Raw genomic sequence first — 24,019 nt, forward strand, 5'->3', positions numbered from 1 at the left:
AAACCAAAGATTCTCAAAGTGGGGTGAGGGGACCCCTGGGAGTATTGGAGGTCCCCCAATATTGATCATTAATTAAATACAACAATTCCACCCAAACATACAAGGTTTTGAATAGAAACAACTACACCAATAATAAATGAAGGACTATGAGAAATCTAATCTTTCAATTAAATTTGGTTATAAACATGGTTTGAACTCCTTGAGGGGAACAATAGCAGGTCCTTGGGATCATGTTGTAAGGGGTCCCTGGCTTCAAAAAGTTGGAGAACCACTTATTTAAACTGTTACTATCAGTAAACGTTTGTCCTCTGCATTTGACCCATCCGTCAATTCGGCTGGTGCTAAGGGACCCATCTTCAGAAAGGCCCAGTCCAGCCCGGGAGTCAAACCTGTGACCTTCTCACTGTGAGGCGCGAGTTTTAGCCACTCCGCCGCCATACCTCCATAATAAAGTATATTTTTCACAAACATCTCCAGGGATGTTTTTAATTATATTAGAAGGTGGAGAGTCGGAAGTCCAGATATGGCTATTTAGAACATATTATTCTCTTTAAAAGCATAGCTGTGCCAGGTAAGTCTCAGTCATGGTTTTTCTATTTAGCTGATGAGGAAACAACATCATGACATATTCAAAAGCTTGAAAAAGTAATTTAGCCAAACATTTATTTCTTAACTTGCTCCGAAATCCTGCTCCACAAAAAGACCTCAGCGTCTGAATACTAAAGCTTGCAATATTGTTCATTGTGAGTCCACAGGGGCTTGAACAATCCCTTTCTTCTTGGTGGAAAGCCTCCTAACGCAGAGAGCTGTATTGTCCTGGCTGGGCTTCTGCAGGCTTTTGTTTGTGTGAAATGAAAGTGCAGCGGAACATTCGCTGGCACCGGTCCAGAACATTAATCTACAGAATAATACAAATCTATACAGGAAGAGTGTGCGTGTGCGCAGGGCAGATAAAAACGGATTACTCTGGGGGGAAAGGAATTAATATAAAACATCTTCTTTTATCTCCAAAATACATTATGGTCCTGAGCAACAAGCTAATGTCACAATTGTGCATCAAATATATGGAAACTAAAGCTAGTCTTAAAATAAAATAAAATTAGAATTAACAAAAAAAATTATAAAGACCAGGGGGAGGTATACTGTAATGTCACTATTTTTTAGAACCTAATTTTGATTAAATTCAAGGCCGCTATTTTAGGCCTGGGCCAAGATTACACAAGTCCCCTTTTAATAAATACCCCTTTTTACTCCCTCAACTTCCTATTCAGCACTATTCATCAGCCTTGTTTCCAATAGTTCATTTTGGAGCGGATCAGTACTGTCTGAGGTGTGTTTCCACTGTCTCACCGTGAGATGATTGGATAAGAGAGAACCCAAACTTGTGAGAAAAAAAATGACAAAAAGCGGATACAAATAATAATAACCAAACTCTAAACAGCCATATTTCCACTCATGGCAAACTTATATGATGAGCGCCAAAATGTATAACAAAGCTAGCGTCGACACAACACTCACGTCAAGATCAAAAGTATTATACTTTAAGTGCATAAAGCATCTGACATGATCCAAACTCAATGCATCACATAAAGAGAGACGTTAAAACACAGTGTAGGGGTGCAAGGCAAATCAATTATAATCAAACAGTTTTGGTCCCAACACTAAATTTATCCCCAATATATTACAATTTAAACTAGGTCTCATTATTTGCATTGCTGGTATGATTACAAAGTTGGTTGTGGCTTCACACAGATACTCACCCTCTGTGTGGGAGAAACCCTCGCCTGTCACCTTCCACTGGATGAGCACCCCAAGGAGAGCCAGCACAGGCCACACCCCCAGGATCACCCAGGTGAACCAGCACTGCGGCTTCTTAGGAGACACCTGCAGGGCATACAAACAAACTATTAATGAGCTGGTTAAAGGAGTAAAGTAAAGAAAATGTATAACTTGCATTTAATTTATGTTATTTTTCACAGCAGACGGATTCAATGACATTTGAACCCCCTAGTGGCTGGTGAGGTTATGTGCATGTTACGGTATTATGCAAGTGGTTGTGTCTGGCTTTTTGTCCATGTAGTTGGACCAAATCTGTTTTGTCCTAGTTCAGATATATTGTAAAAGCAGTTCTTCGGGTCAAAATGAGACCACTGTTTCTGATCTTGACCCTAAAATCTGCTTTTACAATATATCTGAGCTGGGACAAAACAGATTTTACTTTATTGGGTACAGTTCCTTTGAGAACCTCAGCCTGGTCTAGATTACATAATACATTTATTCAAATTCAATATTCAATTTTTCATTGTATCTTCAGTCAGTCTTCAGGTTCAGAAGCCTCTTATGATGACGACAAAAGCAAGGCCGTTTACGTCGACCGGATCGGCGTCACCGGGGCCCCATCCTGGAGCCAGGCCTGGGATGGGTGCTCCATGGCGAGCGCCTGGTGGCCGGGTCTTACCTCACGGGGCCCGGCCGGGCACAGCCCGAAAGAGCAACGTGGGGCCGCCCTCCCGTGGGCCCACCACCCGCAGGAGGATCCATAAGGGGCCGGTGCAGAGAGATCTGGGCGGCAGTCGATGGCAGGGGCCTCGGCGACCAGATCTCCAGACACAGAGACTAACTCTGGGGACATGGAATGTCACCTCGCTGGGGGGGAAAGAGCCTGAGCTTGTGCGGGAGGTTGAGCGATACTGACTAGATATAGTCGGCCTCACCTCCACGCACAGTTTGGGCTCTGGAACCCATCTCCTCGAGAGGGACTGGACGCTCCATTTCTCTGGTGTTGCCCGCGGGGAGAGGCGGCGGGCTGCTGTGGGCTTGCTTATAGCTCCTCAGCTCAGCCGCCACGTTTTGGAGTTTACCCCAGTGAACGAGAGGGTCGCGTCCCTCCGCCTTTGGGTGGGGGACAGGTCTCTCACTGTTGTGGCGGCCTACGGGCCGAACAGCAGTGCAGAGTACCCGGCCTTCTTGGAGTCCTTGGGAGGGGTACTGGACAGTGCACCGACCGGGGACTCCGTTGTTCTACTGGGGGACTTCAACGCCCACGTGGGCAATGACAGTGACACCTGGAGAGGGGTGATCGGGAAGAACGGCTTCCCCGATCTGAACCCGAGCGGTGTTCAGTTATTGGACTTTTGTGCTAGCCACGGATTGTCCATAACGAACACCATGTTCAAGCACAAGGGTGTCCATCAGTGCACATGGCACCAGGACACCCTAGGCCGGAGGTCAATGATCGACTTTGTTGTCGTGTCATCTGACCTCCGGCCGCGTGTCTTGGACACTCGGGTGAAGAGAGGGGCAGAGTTGTCAACCGATCACCACCTGGTGGTGAGTTGGATCCGCTGGCGGAGGAGGAAGCCGGACAGACTTGGCAGACCCAAGCGCATTGTGAGAGTCTGTTGGGAACGTCTAGTGGAGCCCTCTGTCAGTAAGGTATTCAACTCGCACCTCCGGGAGAGCTTCTCCCATGTCCCGGGGGAGGTTGGGGACATTGAGTCCGAGTGGACCATGTTCTCCGCCTCCATTGTTGATGCGGCTGCTCGGAGCTGTGGTCGCAAGGTCTCTGGTGCCTGTCGAGGCGGCAACCCCCGAACCCGGTGGTGGACACCGGAAGTAAGGGATGCCGTCAGACTGAAGAAGGTACTGGAGAGGAAAATCCGACCGATAGTCCAACCTCGGATTCAGGAGGAGCAGAGTGGTTTTCGTCCCGGTCGTGGAACACTGGACCAGCTCTATACCCTCCATCGGGTGCTCGAGGGTTCATGGGAGTTTGCCCAACCAGTCCACATGTGCGTTGTGGATCTGGAGAAGGCTTTCGACCGTGTCCCTCGGGGTGTCCTTTGGGGGGTGCTCCGGGAGTACGGGGTCCGGGGCCCTTTGCTCAGGGCTGTCCGGTCCCTGTATGACCGGAGCAGGAGCTGTGTTCGCATTGCCGGCAGTAAGTCAGACCTGTTCCCAGTGCATGTTGGACTCCGCCAGGGCTGCCCTTTGTCACCGGTTCTGTTAATAATTTTTTATGGACAGAATTTCTAGGCGCAGTCAGGGGTCGGAGGGTGTCCGTTTTGGGGACCACAGGATCTCGTCTCTGCTGTTTGCAGACGATGTTGTCCTGATGGCTCCATCAAACCCGGACCTGCAACACGCACTGGGACGGTTTGCAGCCGAGTGTGAAGCGGCTGGGATGAGAATCAGCACCTCCAAATCCGAGGCCATGGTTCTCGACCGGAAAAAGGTGGCTTGCCCTCTTCAGATGGGTGGGGAGTCCTTGCCCCAAGTGGAGGAGTTCAAGTATCTCGGGGTCTTCTTCACGAGTGAGGGTAGGATGGAGTATGAGATTGACAGACGGATCGGTGCAGCGGCTGCAGTGATGCAGTCGCTGCATTGGACCGCTGTGGTGAAGAGGGAGCTGAGCCGAAAGGCAAAGCTCTCTATTTACCGGTCGGTCTACATTCCTACCCTCACCTATGGTCATGAGCTTTGGGTAGTGACCGAAAGAACAAGATCGCGGATACAAGCGGTCGAAATGAGTTTCCTCCGCCGTGTGGCTGGGCTCTCCCTTAGAGATAAGGTGAGGAGCTCGGTCACACGGGGGGAGCTTGGAGTAGAGCCGCTGCGCCTCCCTCGGGAGGTGTTTCAGGCATGTCCCACCGGGAAGAGGCCCCGGGGAAGACCCAGGACATGCTGGAGAGACTATGTCTCTCGGCTGGCCTGGGAACGCCTCGGGATCCCCCCGGAGGAGTTAGAGGAAGTGTCTGGGGAGAAGGAAGTATGGGAGTCCTTGCTCAGACTGCTGCCCCCGCGACCCGGCCCAGGATAAAGCGGCAGAAGATGGATGGATGGATGTATCTTCAGTCTGCAGACTTGAATTGTCGTACCCGGAGACGTTCGTAGATGTAGTGCACCAGGGCAAAGAGCTCGATGAAGTAGTCCACGGTGACAGTGATAACGGCTGATCCGAACGTGGCTGTGGACAGGGTGACGAAGCAGCGCTGCCACTGGAGGGTCAGCACGGCAAACAGAGTACCCGAGCCCAGCAGCACACCGATAGGCACCCACACTGTCCGCGGGTGGTAGAACTCCTCCATCACCTGAGAAAGAGAAAGACCGAACAGTGAGTACGTTTACCCAAACACAGGATTGACTTGCAGAAGGTTATTTATACGAACACTAAACAAGAGGGGGCCCAAAGTGAATCCTTGAGGCACACTCTTGAGCTCTCCTAACCCTAACCCAAGTTCTTAAAGGCGTAATGGACAATTTTTCGTCGATTTGAGAACTTAGGCGGAAGTGCGCATGCGCACCCCCCCGTGTGTTTGTTTATTAGCGCGACGGATCGCATTGTATCTCTCGTCTCCCGTAGATTTCTGTCTCTTATGAGACAGCTCGAACTCTCTTTCTCCATCTTCATTTTGTGCCGTACACTGAGGGAACTATATTATGATAGATCAATGCGCTTAGACACGCGGAAACGTGCTGCTCTTGTGGGGACGAGCCGCACGCGGCTGCAGGTGAGCGGTAGGTGCGTTTTATGATTGATACTTGGCAGGACTAATCGGCAGTCCACGCCACGAGGAAATGAAACTCAGATTTGGGCCAAAAAAATCGTCCATTCAACCTTCAAGTCTTAAGTACAGTGTTATTTGTTAATTAACTCAATAAATACAATTCAAAAAATTTAAAAACCTGCTTTATTTTAACTAATTTTATATTTACATTAAAACACTAGTGAAGGTAATTGCTTGGAAGTCTGCAAACAGTTATAAATGAACTAGCTCACTTTTTATATATCTAAGTCACGTATCTTAAGAAATTCAGGTACAGTGCATTTAATTTATTCAGCAATATGACCTACCCTAGTCTTGTATTGTATGTAGTTTTCTTTTTTTCAGTTACATCTTTTTTACAATTGCTTAAAAACACCTTGAAAAACATGCAGAACTGTGAGCGGGCTTGTCCCTCCACTGATCTGACATGTAACTTGGTCTGCTTGTTTATAGAAAAGTTTCATATCATACTGGGGAGCATTCTAGGACACCATTAACCCATTTCAACCCAACGGTCACAATAGCGAGAACAAAGCTCTTGAATCATTACTCTGTTCTTTTAGTTTTTACTGAAAATTAAGTAAAAATAAAAAGCCTTAGGAGGAAATGTGTGCAAAATCATATCTTTACTGTATATCAGTTCAATTCAGTTCAGTTGATTTTATTTGTATCCGTGGGTAGAATCTTAGAGCAGGAATGTTCAGATTTGTCATCAATACTATAATGACAATAACATGTCAAACACATCAGACAGTCAAACATATTAGCTCAAAAAGCCACATGTTATTAAATACATTAATAAATAAAACCCTTAATCTCTTTAGAAGGATCACTGCTGATGGGACTAAAACGCTTCTGTTCCTATACCGCTTTGTTCTGCAGATTGGCACTTGGAGCCTGTGTCCTGATGGGATGAGGTGGGACTCCTCATGTAAAGCACGGGAGTCACAGCTCACAATGTTGGAGGCCACACACTGAACCTGCCTGGTGTGACTCAGCTGACACTAACCGATCAGTCTACTGGACCATTCAATAATCTGACTCCCTTTAGTCCTGTCTTTAAGTGCCAGGCTTCCCAACTATGCCACTGAGGAAGATGATACGACTGACTCTATAAAAGAGAGTGAGCCCTGTTCTGTCTATGTTGAAATATGACAGCTTTCTAAGACAGAAAAGACGTTGGTGTCCTTTTGTGCACCCAGCTTCAGAATTTTCTTCAAAACTGAGTGAGCTGTCAGTCACATTTCCCAAGTATTTGTTGCTCTGCACTAATTTTACACTCTTTCCCAGGATTGTAGTGTTCTCTACCCTGTCCCTTTATTTCTACAGTCAATGACCATGTATTTGGTATTTACTGTGTTCAACTTCAGGTTGGACTTTTCACACCACTGAACAAACTGGCTGACAATTAGACCATGGTCATTTTCATCCTCTCCTCTCTTCATCTCCACTCTTCTGTTAGGCCTGTAAGCAAACTCTAAACTGTCCCAGGCCTGTTCTGTACTCCTCAAAATTGCCACAACCCCCACCACTGTGGGTGGTGGGTTATGGTCTGAAAAACATAAGCTGCTAGCTCTAGCTGCAAGAGAGACAAGTCAGAAGAACATGTCATCTAGCTGCATGAAGAACAAGTCTGAAGAACTCTCTCTCTCTATCTCTCAGTTATTATCTTGTTTATCATTATCATCATCTGCCCTCATACTTGTGTAAACTGCAGAGCACTCACCACAAGCGAGGCAACCCCGAGCAGTAGCCCCAGCAGCAGCCCCACCATGAAGAGCCCAACGGAGCGGACCAGCATGGTGACCAGACCACAGAGGGTGCCTATGCCCAGGCCGATGCCTACAGATGCCTCCACGCTCAGCTGGGTGTCCATCACGCGCTCCTTATAACACAGCATGAAGATGACCACCGAGCCAAACATGAGACCGGTCAGGAACAGGACCGCTTTGAAGCACCGGTAACCTGCAGAGAAGAGAGAAGAGAAGAGAGGGAAAGGTGAGAGAGGAGACAGAGTTAGAGAGAGAAGTTGGCCTGGTGACACCTGTGGTCAGCAGGACAGACAGGGGTAACATTAACCCTGTATAGACAGTGAACACGGGTTGGTGCTAACAGAGAAATGAGCCCTGCATGCAAGTTGCAATATTACGTGTCCACAATCTAAAATGCCCTTTAAATTAAAAATAAAAGTGAACCAAAATGTACACAGAGCTTTTCTTGCTCCAGAAGCAGCTGCACACAGGCCTGGAAGTCTCACCTCCAGTCGGGATAAGAAGAGGGGATTTTGAACATATAACCTTGTCCAACAGAGCATGCTGAGGTCCGTGGATGTGTGCGTGTTTGCAAAAGGCTAAAGACAGTGTGAGGAGTGAATCTACAATGGATTTTTGGAACAGGGCTCCAAAATCTTGCTTTTATATGTTGACAGACACAGGTGAAAAATACAGCTGTCCTAATGGTTTGTTGTTGTTTACACATGAACCCAAAATGAATGGCAGCACGGTGGCTGAGTGGTCAGCCCTTTCATCTCACAGCAAGAAAATTTCGGGTTTGACTCCCTGGCCGCCTGAGCAGTCTGTGCAGTTTGCATCATTCTCCCTGTGTCTGGGTGAGTTTCCTCTGGTTTCCTCCATCAACCCAAAACATGCACAAGAGAATATGGTCCTGATTATAGTCCTGCCCAGCTATAGCCCTGTCCCTATGGAGACAATTCTGTTCCTTACTACAGACTGTACTGCCATTAAGTGCAAACGCAAGACACTTCCCTCTTCGCCTGAAAGTGGTGACCATAGGCAGTTTCCGCAGAATGGCAGCCGTGTCTTGGGACTTGGGTCAATCTGTCGGACAGTTGGGTTTACCGTAGACCGTAGACTCAACAAATAATGCACCAAGAAATTAAGTAATTAAGTAAATAATTTATGAGACCCTACATTTAGAAGCAGAACTCTTACACAACAATGCTCAAATGGATCCATGTAGTTTGGGAAGTAGGAAGTTGTTGCCAAGACAAGAGAAAGCCAACTCCTCTGCTCATGTACTGCTGGTGAGGACCTTTGGGAAGCCATAAGCATAAATAAAAGCCAATTATGGGACTGTAAGAAAATATGACAGGTGTGTTCATAATGAGAGTAAACCTGCTTAGTCCGAACCCTCTCAGGAGCAGCCTTCACTTTGTTATCTGTGTGTAATCAGCCGTTGCACATGTGAGCCCATCGCCAAACCTCATTTACCACACATCTCTCCAACTCTCCCTCCACTCCTCTATCTTCCTGTACTTGATAGATCTCTACTTCTTCTCTCTCTCTTTGTGTTTTCCCTGTGCATGTTCCCAGCGTGGCGAGACAGCCGAACACATGGTGATGTCAGAAAGAAAAACAGTAGCCTTCTTCTCCCTGTTTTCTTCACGGCTCTATAGCCCCTGCTCCCCGAGGCTTTAACTCTATTCATTTAAATCCACAACTGTTCACCCAGCTGCAGACAGTGCTCCACACCAAAAAGTCTAAACAGTCCCACTCTTGTACGAGCACAAATAGCAGAAACTCTCAAAACACACCATAAATTGATTAAGCCTCTTAATAAATGCTGCTGGTGTTGTGTACGTAGATAAGGGACATGACTTGTACTAGTGTAAAGATTTCCATTGTGTTATTCCTTAAAAAAAAACAATATATCACATTTATTATTTATATTGTGACGTATGAAATGTGATATGTGTTGTATTTCCCCATTGATAGTTTTACATATACTTTTACATATTCTACATTATTAATCTACATTGAGTACAGTATAAATATAAATTATGTCTTTGCCTAAGTGAGACTCCATCTGCTTGTAGACATCTGTGCACGCACTCATCATATATCCATATCTAATAATAATTCCAGAGTGAAAAATATGAGCTTGGAGTGTTCAGGAGGTCTGGACAAACAAGAGCGAGTGTAAACAACTTATGAGTAATATGAGACAACAGCTTATACAATTGGAATGCATTGTAAACAGCAGGATCACAGAAACATGGTCACAATAAAGAAAGGAGAGGATCCTCACAACTCAATTAGCTCCAAAGAGATATTTATTTTGCTCTCACCAGAGTGCTGAAATATGAAGCAACATCCTAATATCCCAGTATACCACCTAGCTGACGAGTCTTAAAGGGCCCGTACCCACTTCCATCTACAGGTAGCAGAAGGAATTACAATGGGGAAATAAACATACGCTAACTTGCCCCAACCTGCTAATGTATGCGGGTAGTTTGAATCAGTAATTAACGCAGAACAAACCAGAAGATCTTGGAGCTATCTATGATCTCACGAAACTGGGACATTCGTAAAAGAGTGTTTTCTGAGCCTCAGAAAGACAGGACTAAGTGATATTTTGACCTGATGAAACGTCCCTGTGATTGTTAAATATGTTTTCTCGGGGTGTTTGAAGTGTCTGTCGTCTCCCCCTGCTGTCTCTGGGCGGAAAAATGACCAGAAGACAACTCTCCTGAGAAACCCTGGCTCTTTTTTATATTTGGCAATGCAAAATTAAAACATGCAGAGTGAACTGAATATATTTTTTTTAGGAAACCAAATAGCAAATCTACTGTATATATTCAGTTAACTTAAGTGCAGAAACATCACTCACCAAAGAAGCAGTAGATGATCCCGAAGAGGCAGCACATGGAGCAGACCACGGAGGGCACGATCTCGTACCTGCGCTCGATCTCCTGCTCACACTTCAGCCCCAGCCCAGAGAGGCCCAGGTCAGACATGCCCAGGCCGGACAGCCCCAGGAGGTGAGCCGTGGAGGGCATGGTCGACGGGCACGGGGGGAGGAGAGGAGAAGGAGAAGGTGAGGGGGCTGATCAGAGCGTTGCTGCTGCTGCTGCTTCTGCCGCTGCGGGGGGAGCCATGGAGCCACCTGTAAACAGAAGGGATTTGGGATTTAACTTTGATTGTTGAAAAAATGATTCTAGTTCTAGGAAAACGCCTAATACTAAAAGTACTATGGAAACTAAATACTCACTTAAACACTTCTGATACCAGAACTAGTATAAGACCACCTGATAGTATTAAATAACCAATAACCAATAATCTTGTTTTGGGTTGAAAAATAACTATTGGTATTGTAAAGTCAGGTTTATGATCAGCGGTGTAACTTCATCTAAAAGCCACAAATCACATGTTTGAAGACACCGAGGTAAAGATTCAACAGGGAGAAGAGATCATTTGAAAATAGAGTGAAGAAAGTACATTTTATGAAGAAAGAAAATCATTCTTTAAAAAGGAATGGTCTATCAGTCTACAATAGCCCCAGCAGAAATCAAACCAGTCAAAGGCTAAGGAGGTATTTGTCAATGTCGAGCCTTAGTATTGAACCTTTCCTATTCCTTAGTATAAATGAAAAATCAAGTTAAAAATTGTAATATTGTGACAAATCTAGCTGGGTTAGGGAGCAACAGAGCAATGTCCCTCTAAAAATCAACGTTATCCATGTGGCAAATGTTGCATAAAACAGTTGAAATTCATGGATAATCTTTTGAAATATGACACTTGATGAAGAATACAATTTTAGCACTATTGTTAACAGTAGCTCAGATAGAAATTACTTCTATGATCAGCTTTCACAATTTACAATATTGTATTCTTCAGAAAGATTTTGAAACACTATGAATAAGTGGTTCTGAACTAGAAAAGTTTTTATAACAAGTACCTTGTCATTCATTTAAGCTTAATTTACAGATCACAGAAACGTTCTACATAAACCTGGACTTTTCTAGAAGTTTCCAAAGGTTCCAGGAACACAGAGTATCCAGGAAGCCCAGAACAGCATAATGTTACGGTGTGAATGAATTATGGAAGTGATTATTGACTGGTATGTGAGAGTGCTGACTGAGCAGAAAGCCGCTTCTTCACCAACGCCCAAGACGACCTCATAAAAACATCAATTGCAAATGAATGTATAAATATTATTATGCAGGCAAAATAAATACAGAAGTGTCAAAACTGTGGTACGAAACAGCTTACTTTTAGAAAAATAAAATTATCATAAAGTTGGATACTATTACTACTAATACTACAACTACTACTACTACACAATTGAACAAAACATGTACTCGCTCCAGTTTAAGCGTGTCCTGGCGCCTGTTCCACTTACAAAGAGCATGCAAAGAGAAGGCCATATGTTCACCCGAGGAACAGATAAATTAGTAAACATTTGTAATCTTGTCCAATAGCTCATACATTTTATATTAGGAGGGAGGGCCAAATAATCAAGACGTTTTCCACATCGTGCCTTGTAAATAAATAAAAAGCAATGTTGCTCTCTGCTAACCACAAGAGAAAGCAACATACTTTTTAATATAAAACACAATTATAAGTGAGATACTTGAAGCGCAAGGAGTAGTGGAGGAAGCAAACACATAAATAATGTCACAATAATCCAGCAAAGATATGATGATCAATGGTTGTAATATATACGTCCTACAATGCAAAGAAAAACAAGATATTTCCTATACAAAAATATTTCCACCTCAGCTTCTTGGTGTTGAATGAATCTTAAATTAGAATGGATGATGAGGGAAAAAATAAGAGGTCCTAAAATATACCCCTGTGGAACATTCTTAATGTTCTGATCTTACAGTGAGATTTAGAATATTGAAACAACTGCCCAACTACCGCTTGTTTATTTATTAGAACATATTTCAGTGCAGAACATTGTAGTAATTGGATTGGTCACTGACGTTTGGACCAATGTGAAAGCAAGCAGTGATGATCAATACAGTGGGTAATTAGTTCACTGGGCACAGATACAGCCTGTCCATGGAGCATGTACATAATAACTGAAAAACAAACAAAAATACATGAAATTCTTTTGCAAATGATGTGGGTGCTTGTTCTGACCCTCAAAACTAGAGCAAATATTAGTAAAGCATGATAATACATAAACCAGTACAGGTTAAAAGTTGATGTTTTTCTATGAGGATCTGTTACCTCATCCTGTCTGAGTCTCGGGTCACTGCACTTGTCATGTTGGCTCACGGCTGACATGCTTTAAACATGAGTTCTGTCTCCTCTGCCCTGTAACATCCAGCCGGGGCATGTAAGACTGACAGGATGCATGCTTTTTCACACAAATTATATACAATAGTGTTCGGTTGGTATTATTCATGATTTGATTTGATTTGATTTGATTTGATTTGATTTGAATAATCCTATATTATTCATTAGAATGTATGACACATGCGTGTGTCTTATTGTGAAAGGCCAGAGAGTGAAAGACAAATATCAGCAAACTAGAACCAAAAAGGACACAGGGATTTTCTTCAGTTTATCTTAAGTGAAACACCTCCAAACCCTCTTTTAATTTCATGTTTGTTTTCTATCAGTCCAAATTGAGAGATTGTGTAATCATTTGATAACATTTAGAATTTTGTAAGATGAACCACCCTCTCTCCTCCTGAGTGGTTCTGGCTCCACTGTCTATCTGTCCGAGGAAAGAGGATCTCTCCTTCAAGGGTGTGGTAGTTTTTACTGCAGGAGGAGGGTCCAAGGGGATGTTGGGACATTTGCTAATTTCCTGTGAACATTGTTTAATCTGTTTTTCACCGTCGCTTGTCGAGGAAACTGTGATTTTGGGCGCTACAGAAATAAACTGGATTGAATGAAATGGTGAATGAATGATCTAAAAGCATAAAATAAAAACTGCAATATGACAAGAAAAAGTGGTCATCGTGTGACTAGCACTTGCAGACCCCTGCTTGTGACAGATCTTGTTTTGAGATTTGTTTGATCAAATTTACTCTTGGAATACAGTTTTATTGTCTGTAAAAGTCCATAAAAACTATGTATTTTAATTGTTGATGGACAATTAAGATGTAAAACTTCGATGATAATGAGTTTAAACAATCACTTTTGTCTCTCTTTCTAAGAATAAACTTAAGCAATAACTACATTCAAACTGAGCACCATTGAGTTCGTCTTTGGCCATAGGATGGTTCTTTCCCCACGATCTCTAATCTTTCATTGCAGCTGGTCAAAGTCATGCTTGGACATCTGGTCAAAGGCCAATGTTTTGTGAAACATGACTTGGGGACTTGACTCATTTTCCATACACAAACAATAAGACCTTTTACAAATTACAATAGAGTCCTAAAGTAGGCTTAGTGCATAACCATAATGCAATGCTGCTATATACCACTCCTTAATGTGGTGAAAGAAACTGCTTTACATAATATTCAGAAGGTGAAAAATGACAACAATGAGGTTTACTGTGACATTAGTGTTGGCAAAAAGAGTTTGAAGATGAAACACAGAAGCCGGTCCACAGTAAGAGCCGACTCGGGCCCCAGTGTGGACGAGCTGTAGTGTCAGCACAGAGCATTAGACGCATTAGCACAGATTACATGAACTCCAGCCTTCCATTATGGTTTAATGACAAGATGGAGGCCACCAGAGAAGAGCCACACTCACTAATCCTTCTCTGCATCATCTGGAACCATTGTCTCTTCAAACAGCCCAAAGTATTGCCAAAATTCAACTTAAGTAAGCGCGTTTTTATCATAAATTAGGCGTTAAGATTGTGCTAATCGAAATGTATATTGTGACAAAACTATAACAAATGTTTTTTTCTTAAGCGGTAAAAAGTGGAAATAGAGAATATACGTAGCAATGCATTATTCTTTAGTTCCTTTATTTGCACAGTGAAGCGCCCTTTACTGCACTTGTTTGCTAACACGCAAACAAGTGCAAATGTCAACACGCATTCGCTTCACACACAGGTGAATCAACACAGTGCCCTCTGACCTGCTGGTGACCCCAGGCACCACCGGAGAACACACGTCACATCTGCAAGCATGTGTGACCTTTAATGGGACAGTGTAACTTTATGAGGCGCTTTACAGCTCAGGACAACAATGCAGTAGGTTAAGCAATAGCCAACCAGAGGGTAGCCAGTTCAAACCGTGCCTGAGCTAATACTCCAGCCACAGTTATGCCCAGCACAGACAAACACAGTGCAAACATACTGACACTTTTGAAGCCCAAATATATCAAAGAAAGCAAAAAGTTAAATATGCTCTTAAAAATATGCACGTCCCATCAGCGCCTGTTCTCTGACATTAAAGAATATTTAACTAATTGCTTATTTTATGTATATATTTTTCTTGGGCTGGGGTTGAGGGTTGTTGCTCTGAAATTCTGGCATTTTGAAGAAGCTACTTGGATGAGTGTCCAAAGCGTAAATGAAGTTCTCTGAGAGGTGTGTGTCATTTTGACCAGACTCTTGCCATCACTGTGCAACTAAACAACATGAACGATAGCAACAGTAGAAGCTACTCGTTTAAACCTGATTTAATCTGCTTTCCTCCTCAGAGCGCTAACAGTTAACCTTGTGCCCTCTGCTGGCATTCATATAAACAAAGCCTCAGATAAACCCAATTTCCACTCATATTCATTAAAGGTGTGCTATAACCTTTTCTGTTTTAGGCTCTGCCATCTGGTTGTCTCCATAGAGACTGCTTTGCCTAAAATGTTCCTCTGTATGGCATTAATTAAATACAGACAAGCAGATGGCGCCACCAGGCCAAGTGACAGGTCAGATCTGTGGAGAGATGAATAAAAGTGCATGTTTTTGTGGTATTAGCCCATATTAAAAACACCTATTATTGAATAAATTCAAGATAGATTAATGACGAAAGAAGATTAATGCCATACAGGGGAATATTCAAGGCAAAGCATTAACATCTCAGTGGACAAAAGCAGGAAAACAAGAATTTTAGATAACTTAAACCTTTATTTAAGCTATATAACATGAACGAGCACTACAAAGGTGTTCAAAGTAGTTTAAAAGCCTGACAAATGATAAAACACATAACTAAATCTCCCTTTGTGTATGTTTTACACTAAAAAGAGGGCATATGAGTGTTGCAGTGTTCAAGCATGTTGACCTTTCACCTTTAATTCATAGCTCAGTAGAAAGGGTTAGCGTAAGTTAGAGGCAAACAAGAACACAAAGTGGCATTATGCAACGATGTCACGTCCTGTCTGTTGCTATAACGACCGCGGAGACCCTTTAAAATGACGCAGGGGGAGAGGCCGTCTCCATGGGAATGTACCAGCCGTCAGCCAATCGCAGCGCAGCTCTTTACAGCTCCTGACACTGAACCCCAGCTGCCCTTTGACCCCTTTCAGCTCGTGCTTGCTTCACAATGCTACAATATACGAGCACTCAAGCTAACTAGCGCTAACGCCAGAGGAGCCAAGGGTGATCAGGGAAGACTAAAGGGGATTTGAATAAAGGGCACATATGCTTGAATGGGACCATTATGTGCTTTTGGACCTCTTTGCAATGATATTTTATGTTTCACACCAAATATATTCTCTTTCTCACCTAATATCCTGCTTGCAGCGAGGAAAACTGCCACTTTTGCCAGCAGAGAGTGCATCATCATCACCATTATTTTTAGTTTGAAAAAATGAAGAACATTTCATTCAGTAATATCTACCGCACGCAAAACATTGGAACTGTTAGCAACATAGCAATAGCATAGCATTTAGCAATTCAAAGCTAAAGATTCTACCTTTTGAATTGTCAAAAGTCTTAAACAGGGCGTTTATAACTGGAAACTGAAACCCATAAAGAAAGGATGCATATTTTTAATGCACCTCAAAATTGTGGCATAATTACGGGCTTTATAACAATTTTAATTTTTTCTTTATCTGTTTTTTGTATTTTGTATTTTTTTAATTTGACAAATCTTTCCCCATAAAGCCATTGTTTCTCTCAAATTAAAATTTTTCAGCTAAATAAACTGAAGGTAGTTTCTCTGTTGTTTCTCCGACTGTGCAGAGCTTAGCTAGCTTGTTTGCTAATGGCAGGAGGAGATAAAGGACACTTCTACTCACACCATAACAGTTAATTTCCTCAATAAATAGACTAGAGAATTTTTTTATGGATAAAATGGGAATGATTTTAGCTGCTTTAATCCCAAAGTCTATATCAGTAATAAATGTGAGAGTGTTGTTTATCTGCTTATTTGAGCCCGTTTTAGCCCGTGACACAGCCAAAGAGATGTCTTTTACTTTCTACAAGTGCGTGCCGGGGATGATTTGAATTCGAAGAAGTTGTTCTCCTCCCAATGCAGTGTTTTTTTTTAATTAAAGATTAAAGAATATTGAATACAGAATAAATATATACACTGTGATTATAAATTTAGTGGTATTTAGTGTTAATGGATAGGATTATTTGACATTTTGTTCATTGCAAATCAATTCAGGACAGACCGCATACCTGGAGAAAGGAAGCGAAAAGTTACTTTGTAAGAAAACTTTGTAAGAATGTTTAATTTAAATGTAACTAGAATTTAAAGGAGACATTGTATAAAAAATGCTATTTTCCAATGGTTTTCCCTCAAAATGAACTCACTCAAACTTGTATTTTTGAGTGCATAAATATAAGCTTTGTTTGTTGTGCACTGCAGACGGCATCAATCTGTCCTGTTTTCCTCTACCCCTCACACATGCTCACTGCTCAGCACTTAGTTTTCTTAATCTGAGATGCACGTAGGATAGCCATTTTTGCACAGATGAAAATAAACCTTTATAACCTTTAATAAACTCTAAAGCCTTGTCTTGATCTCTGGGTGACGCTGCGACGACACACTGTAAAGAGACACTTTTGAACTAGAAAAAGCTCCTCTACATGTAAACTATTGCAGACAAAGGTAAATGTAAAGCGGGTCAAAATGAGTCCGCTGTGTGCTGTCTGCAGTGTTTTATTCTCTGTGAAGCAGCAAGTGTGCTCTAGTTCTGTTTTTCACCATTAATGGTAATAGAAAGTGGGTTCATTGACTTCCTGTTCCAAATCGTCTCATCTGACCCATAAATATCACTGAGTTTTAGCACCATTTCACAGTAGCAAGCAACAAGTTTTGAACCGTGTGTATCTTCAAGTCAAATGTTTCAAAGAAAGTACAAAGCCTGGACGATTGGTACATTTTCTGTCTTAAATGCAGGATAAAATACAGGATTACTCAAACAATTGTTTACAAAGCTCATAAAGGTAAAATTCTGCCTTATTATGTCTTCTTTCAGTTTAGTAGGCGGGCCTTGCAGATGCTACATTCAGAGACGGGTGAGGGAGGGAGACTAAGTTCAGGCCCAGGTCACTGTTTTATATGCACCAGGCAAACTGCTGTGGACCACCTCATACTGCACACTATCCAGAAGCTGCACACTTCAAGGTATAACCGTTTAAAACCGAAACCCAACAGTACGGTTATCTACAAAGAATAGAAGCACAAAGTAGATATCCAGGAAATTACCAAACTTTGAGCAAAAAAAGAAAATGGTAACTGTCTGGAAGTAACATCTTATATATCATTTGAAGGAAGGACAAAACACGAAATAATGCCCACAGACTGGTGGTTTCAGATGGCAGACACAAAATAAAAACATTTCATATTGTCAACATAAAGCTTTTGTCAATTGTAGATTTGCTCACAAGGGCAGAGGAAGCGCCACATTTACTCGTAAGTAAGAGAAGGTTACACTGTACGGTATATTATTGAAGGTAGGAATGGGCTCTAAAAATGACTCTAAATGAACTGAATGCACTTCTTAAAATAGTCCTTACCCACTCTTTTAGTTGTTTGTGTAAAGAAAACAAATAAAGTAATTTGACTTTAATTTCCGAGCATACAAACACTACACTTGGAAGAGCAAAGCTTCAAAAACAATCCCTGCAACAGCTTTGAAGATGGATTAAAATGTGTCTAAAATGTGTGATTAAAAAGAGAAGCACTGAAATGATCTGAAGCAGTCAGGTAAAGCTGTATGGGCTTTGGGAACCACTGCACTCTGTGACTATTCTGGTGGGGGTTATTTATGCTGCTGACTTGTCTCCATAGAGATATTGTAGCTTTGCCTGGAATTTTCCACAGAATGCATTAAATGTGTATTTTTTCGCTGTAATCTCTCATTTATCCAGGCGTAGTTCATGGTATTAAAAGGTTTCAAGAGGTTTCATCAGGACATCTTCACTCCGAGACTTACTTTTAATCTGATGGAAATAGTTTGAGCAGAAGTGCTAACAGGAAGTAATTCTGGGTATTCTATTCAGTGCTGTGAGGAAGGCAAAACCAAACAACCATTGCATAAAAGCCTGTATTAACGCAGAAGACACTCAAATTAAGGTATACAATCAGCCACAAATCACATGTTTGATGAAACTGAGGTCAAGATTTTATGCAAGGAGAGATTTTTTGTTGAGAAAGAAACTCTTTTAAGTGGAAGGAATTTCTGTCTGATATACAACCTCCCCTCAGTCTACAACAGCCTCATAACACCGGAGCAGAAATCAAACCAATCAAATGCTAATGAGGCACTTGACAGCTCTGAGGTAGAGGTGGCCAGACCTCAATAGACCTTAGCTGTAGGAGTGAAATTGTCAGAAAAGGACAGGGAAAGTTTAAGTTATAACTCCTCCCCTTGGGCAGGACCAATCAGGAGAGTATACATTTTAGCAAATCAAACCATTTCTATCAGATTGAAAATTAAACATCTTAATTTCCAAAACATCATGACTAATTTTAACCCTTTTTATTTATTGTTTTAACCATTTATTCAATGTGTTTCAATTTCAAACTAATCATCTACTGCTGAATGACTAATTGGGGTCAAAAACCTCACTGACTTCAGACCTAAATGGATTATCCTAAATCCTTAGTCACTTTCAGTTTTTCTCTTACAAGCTTGCTTCTTTGGCCCCTGAATAAAGGCCCCTTTTATTCAACTCAAAAATGACTTAGCTTTTGGTATCACATGGAAACTATAGATGTAAAACAGAGTCAACTCACCTCCCTTACAAAGCATCTCTACTAAACCTGCCGAGAGAGTGAATCAGCTGTGTGGTTGGACATTAAAAATACAGAGGAGCTTCATGATTGCCACTGCAGCTGATGATGTACAAGCTTTTATGCAGGGGAAAAGAAGAGAAAATAAATAAGATGCACAAATGAAACAACACATCACTGAATTTGATGAGGGGAACTAAATTGCAACAAAGATCAAAAGTTGAATGTAATATAGTATTTTAAACGACCCACATCATCAACCTTTCTCATCAGACTCAAAGTTTGTTTAAAAAGCCTGAATAATTGTGATAAAATGTGAATATAAGATTATATTTCTGTGATGTATTTTATCTGCATAATAGTGATATTTTATCTGCATCATTAGTCTAAGAGAAGAACGGGTGTGTGACAAACTGCATTTGTTTGTGAAGATATCGTAAAGATGGGCCAAAGAATGTTGCCCCAGGGGGGGAGTTGCACCCCCCTTGCAGGCTTTATCTCTATGGAAAAATACCAAGTGCCTTGATGTGAGGCTGACCAATGAGAAATGTGACCCGCCTATTCCAGAACATCTAATAAAACCAACCAGCATGAGAAAAAACAGGGTGAGACGCAGGAGGGTCAGCCAGGCTCCTTACAACGGCTTGGCTGACATAGCCCGGCGTTTTCTCCCAAGCTTGCCATACAAATGTCTGATGTTTCTGTGTCGTTTCATATTCTAAGTTGAATTGTGTTCTCTATGTGTTAAGGAATAGCATCTGGTGTAATGTCTCATCCCAAGGACATGTTTGTCTAATTCCATGACATTTTCTGGTCCTTCGAGCCGGATGAAAAGCTGCCCCTTCGCGGAGATTGACGGGTGAATCGGTGAAGTCTGTGCACAGCTAAAGGAAGTCCACTTTTCCCGTGGCCGCCCATCGCACCTCATTCTCCGCGAGGAGAGCACGTCGTTTCAAAGCAGCAGGAGAACACAGGCGACAAAGAGGTCAGAAAAACTTTGTGTGTGAAAAAGAGTTAGCCATGAAACGTTTTATGCATTTAGTTTGATATTTACTGGAAAAATATTGTATGCTTTTATGCACAGTTAGGTACTACTGAGGAAATACCCAGTTTTATATCACTGAGGAAATATTTTAGGCTCTTATGCCCAGTTTAGGTATTACTGAGGAAATACCCAGTTTCATATTACTGAGGAAATATTGTAAGCTTATGGACGAGATAAGTTTCTCACATAAGCAAGGAGTCTTATGGACGAGATAAGTTTCTCACATAAAGGAGTTAAATTGCTCACCACGAGTTAAGTTTCTCACCACAAGAAAGTCATGAAGCCTTATGCCGAGTTGTTACTGACATAAAGATGAGTGAATGTAAGCGCTGTGCACGAGCGAAGTAAGTAAGAGAGAAGTGTGAATGTGTGAATGAGGATTAATAGTGATTAACTAACAAGTGTGAATCACAATTAAGGGTCACAAGGCGTTATTCTGAGAGATCTAAAATTTGCAGTCACAGGTGAATCTTAAACACCACGTTTATGTCCGGAGGAATCTAATATGGAATTTTCTCTAGAAGCTTGACATTGACCGTGACTGTAAAGCAAGTAGCATTTCTCTCAGACGACCGAGACCACATAATGCCAGAATTATCACCCCAAACTGTATAAAGACAAAGGAAAAGTCATAAGAGGATTTTGGAGGGGGACTTCCAGGGTGCTCAGATGACGTGATAGAGAGGGGGAGATAAGGAGGGTCAACAAGGCAGGAGAATGGGAAGAAAGCAGTTCAGAGGACACTCTGAACTGATGAAATAAGTAAAACTAAACTCAGCTGGTTTTAAATTTTAGTATTTCAACAAATTTAGGGTCTTTGTTTTGATTGACAAAAATTAATTATAAAGATTTTATTAAATTTGATAAGAGATGAAGATGAATTCAGATTTTTATAGATGGCCAATATTTTTGGGGAATGTGATCACAGACAGGACACTTCCTGTCCCCGACATAGAATACAAAAGTTGTGTTTTTACGGTATCGTGTTTTTTTTGAGTGCACAGAACAAAGCTACGTTTTGTTTTGTTTTATTTTTGGACTTGACGGAAATTATCTTTTTGGACTTAATGCATGACTAGATGAAAGTACAGGACGAAAAGACAGAAGTGTTTTTAAATTTAGGATCAAATACAGGCACGGGCCTGGGAGTGATAATATGGGTAAATTAGTGACTGCTGAAGTTTTTGGACATGGGAGTAGAACGGGTAGTAAGTAAAGTGATAGTAAAAGTTATATCAGTGGCTTATTGATTTGTATTATCATGAGGAAACCTCGTATTGCATGTAGACGTAAGTGAGGGAATAAGTTAAATAGTGACGTCCGATGTCCTCCTTGGAAAGACATGAATGGGTCATTAACTAAAGACAACAGGACACCAAGTCATAAAGATAGTCAGAGATAAGGGGCTATTGACTGGCAAAGAATCTGGAGGACTCAGGATGGAGCAGATGGTGTTATCTTTACGGATCACAGGGACACCAAGAGGTTACACCTCAGGGGGGGTTGACGTGATGAGTAATAGGAAAAGTTAAAATTAACAGGGAAAGAATTTGACATTCTAAAGTAAATACCTGAAGGATTGTGGAGATTCAATCAAGAATTGAATAGATTTAAATAAGACAATATCATCTAAATTTAGACGCTATAGAAGTTATAAAAAACAGTGATAACAGGAACTAAACATTACAGGACTCAGGACGGAGTCAGGACGGACCCGGGGGGAGGAGTGTAATGCAGAAGAATAAATTTTACGAGATCCGCAGATTACCTGAAGATAGTGAAAACTATAACCAGGGGAAGGTTTAGAATCATTTTGATTTTTAATACACATATAGACTTGTTAGAACAAACTAATACACAATGTTTGTAAAGCACCACATGAGCAGGTGTGAGAGATCGAGTTTGAAACTCACCTGAAGCACATATAGAAGATTAGCACATATTACATTAGACGTGTGATGAAGAATTCTAAGTTGTGAACTGACCCTTAAGGCCAGCTCAACGGGGGAATTATTTTAATAATTATTATTGTTTGATGTATTTGAATCACACACCCACACACACACATACATACATACATACATACATACATACATACATACATACGCGCGCACACGTGGAGACCAAACATTTAGAGTTTGAGGATACGAAACATTTAGAGTTTGAAACATTTAGAGTTTAAAACGTTTGGAGTTTGAAACAAATGGTGGTAAAACAGATTTACAAGTTACAGATTTGGGAAGTGTAAGATTACACATAGACTGATTGACCCACACAGGGTGGGGGCCCAGCGCCGTGGAAGGGGGGCTCAGCCAGGGATGTGACCACTGAACTGTGAAAAGTAAAGAGGTGACATTGCGGAGTTGGAGTGACAGACGCAATTCCATCTCTTCCTTGATTACATCCTGGATTAGTGAATGTTGTAAACTATCTGGATTATTTAATTTTGTTTAAATGTAGTAGTTTGAGAAATGGGCAAAGCCATATCTCAAAAAGGAGGGATATGTACGAGTAAACAAATATTCCGAATCAATAATTAAAAAAATAAATAAATAAATAAATTGTAAACAAATTCTTCGTTTTTGTATGCAGAGACAACAAACAGATTCTACAGTACGCAAAGTGCTATACTCTGCTACTATGAACGAGAGCTAGAGGCTACGGTGCGCAGAGTACCATACTCTGTGAAAAAGAATCAACGAGTTATCATCATCACACTGATGACGGTAATATGGGTGCTGAACACCTGTATCATGCACCGGACAATCGGGACAATCGGGACAATCCGGACAATCCGGGACAATCGATCAACATACACAACTGTGTATACCGGGAAATGAAACATACACAGACCTAAAATAAAGGGAAGAAAATAAGTGATCAACATGAAAGGTTATGAAATGTGTAATGTGAAATGTACAATGTATAATTGACATGACAGAGGCTGAAGAAACACAATGGCATATTATACAGCCACTATTGTTTGCACTAACTAAGAGGGTTTTTTATCGGATACAACATAACTACATGCAATGTTAATGAGATTATGAATTGAGATGGGAAATGTACCAGTTCATATGTGTCATAGGTGTGACCGAAGCGAGCAGCGGAAGAAGGTCTCTTAAGAAACCAAGCGAGGACGTATGGTAGTGTGGGGACACTTGTGGGACGTTGTGCCTATGTCTCTTTTGTGATCAGCATCACCCAGAACCATACCGCAGGGTCAAGGTCGAGAGGTTAGTGGACAATCTGGTTCCAGTAGCACCTGATATTACGTATTTGATTCTATTGGGGTGTCCAGAGAGGTCCCTGACGAGTCAAACTGACTGACCAGAGAGCAGTGGGTTTAAGGGCTTTCCGCTTGTACTTCTATATTTCCCATCACACCGAACAAATTATAGACAAGATAAATTGTTTGTTTGTCAAATTACAGAGATTGACAAATCTGACTCAAAATTTAGGACAGTAATGCTGTAGAAATGTTGTGGGCCGAGAAAAAAGGTAAAAGTGAGTGTAAAAGTGTCATTTTAACACCTATATGAAAGACATGTTGAAAACTGAAAAGAATAATGTGTTTGGCATATGAGACAG

The 24,019-nt window shown here is 41.7% G+C and overlaps 1 protein-coding gene across 1 annotated transcript in view; it reads right to left on the reverse strand.

Annotated features, from left to right (window-relative positions):
* Nucleotides 1-24,019, reverse strand: part of tmem198aa (transmembrane protein 198aa) — a 43,574-nt gene that overhangs the window by 6,777 nt on the left and 12,778 nt on the right. The window contains exons 2-5 of the mRNA XM_072444255.1: nt 10,176-10,451; nt 7,273-7,511; nt 4,878-5,090; nt 1,761-1,884 (exon numbers count right to left, since the gene is read on the reverse strand). Of these exons, the coding sequence (XP_072300356.1) occupies nt 1,761-1,884; nt 4,878-5,090; nt 7,273-7,511; nt 10,176-10,344 (745 nt within the window). The 5' untranslated portion in view covers nt 10,345-10,451. The remainder of the gene's footprint in view (nt 1-1,760; nt 1,885-4,877; nt 5,091-7,272; nt 7,512-10,175; nt 10,452-24,019) is intronic.

The sequence above is a fragment of the Eucyclogobius newberryi genome, unplaced genomic scaffold (genome assembly GCF_026437365.1).
Source record: "Eucyclogobius newberryi isolate DKJ021-1_F unplaced genomic scaffold, fEucNew1.0.hap1 SCAF_14, whole genome shotgun sequence".
Taxonomy (NCBI): domain Eukaryota; kingdom Metazoa; phylum Chordata; class Actinopteri; order Gobiiformes; family Gobiidae; genus Eucyclogobius; species Eucyclogobius newberryi.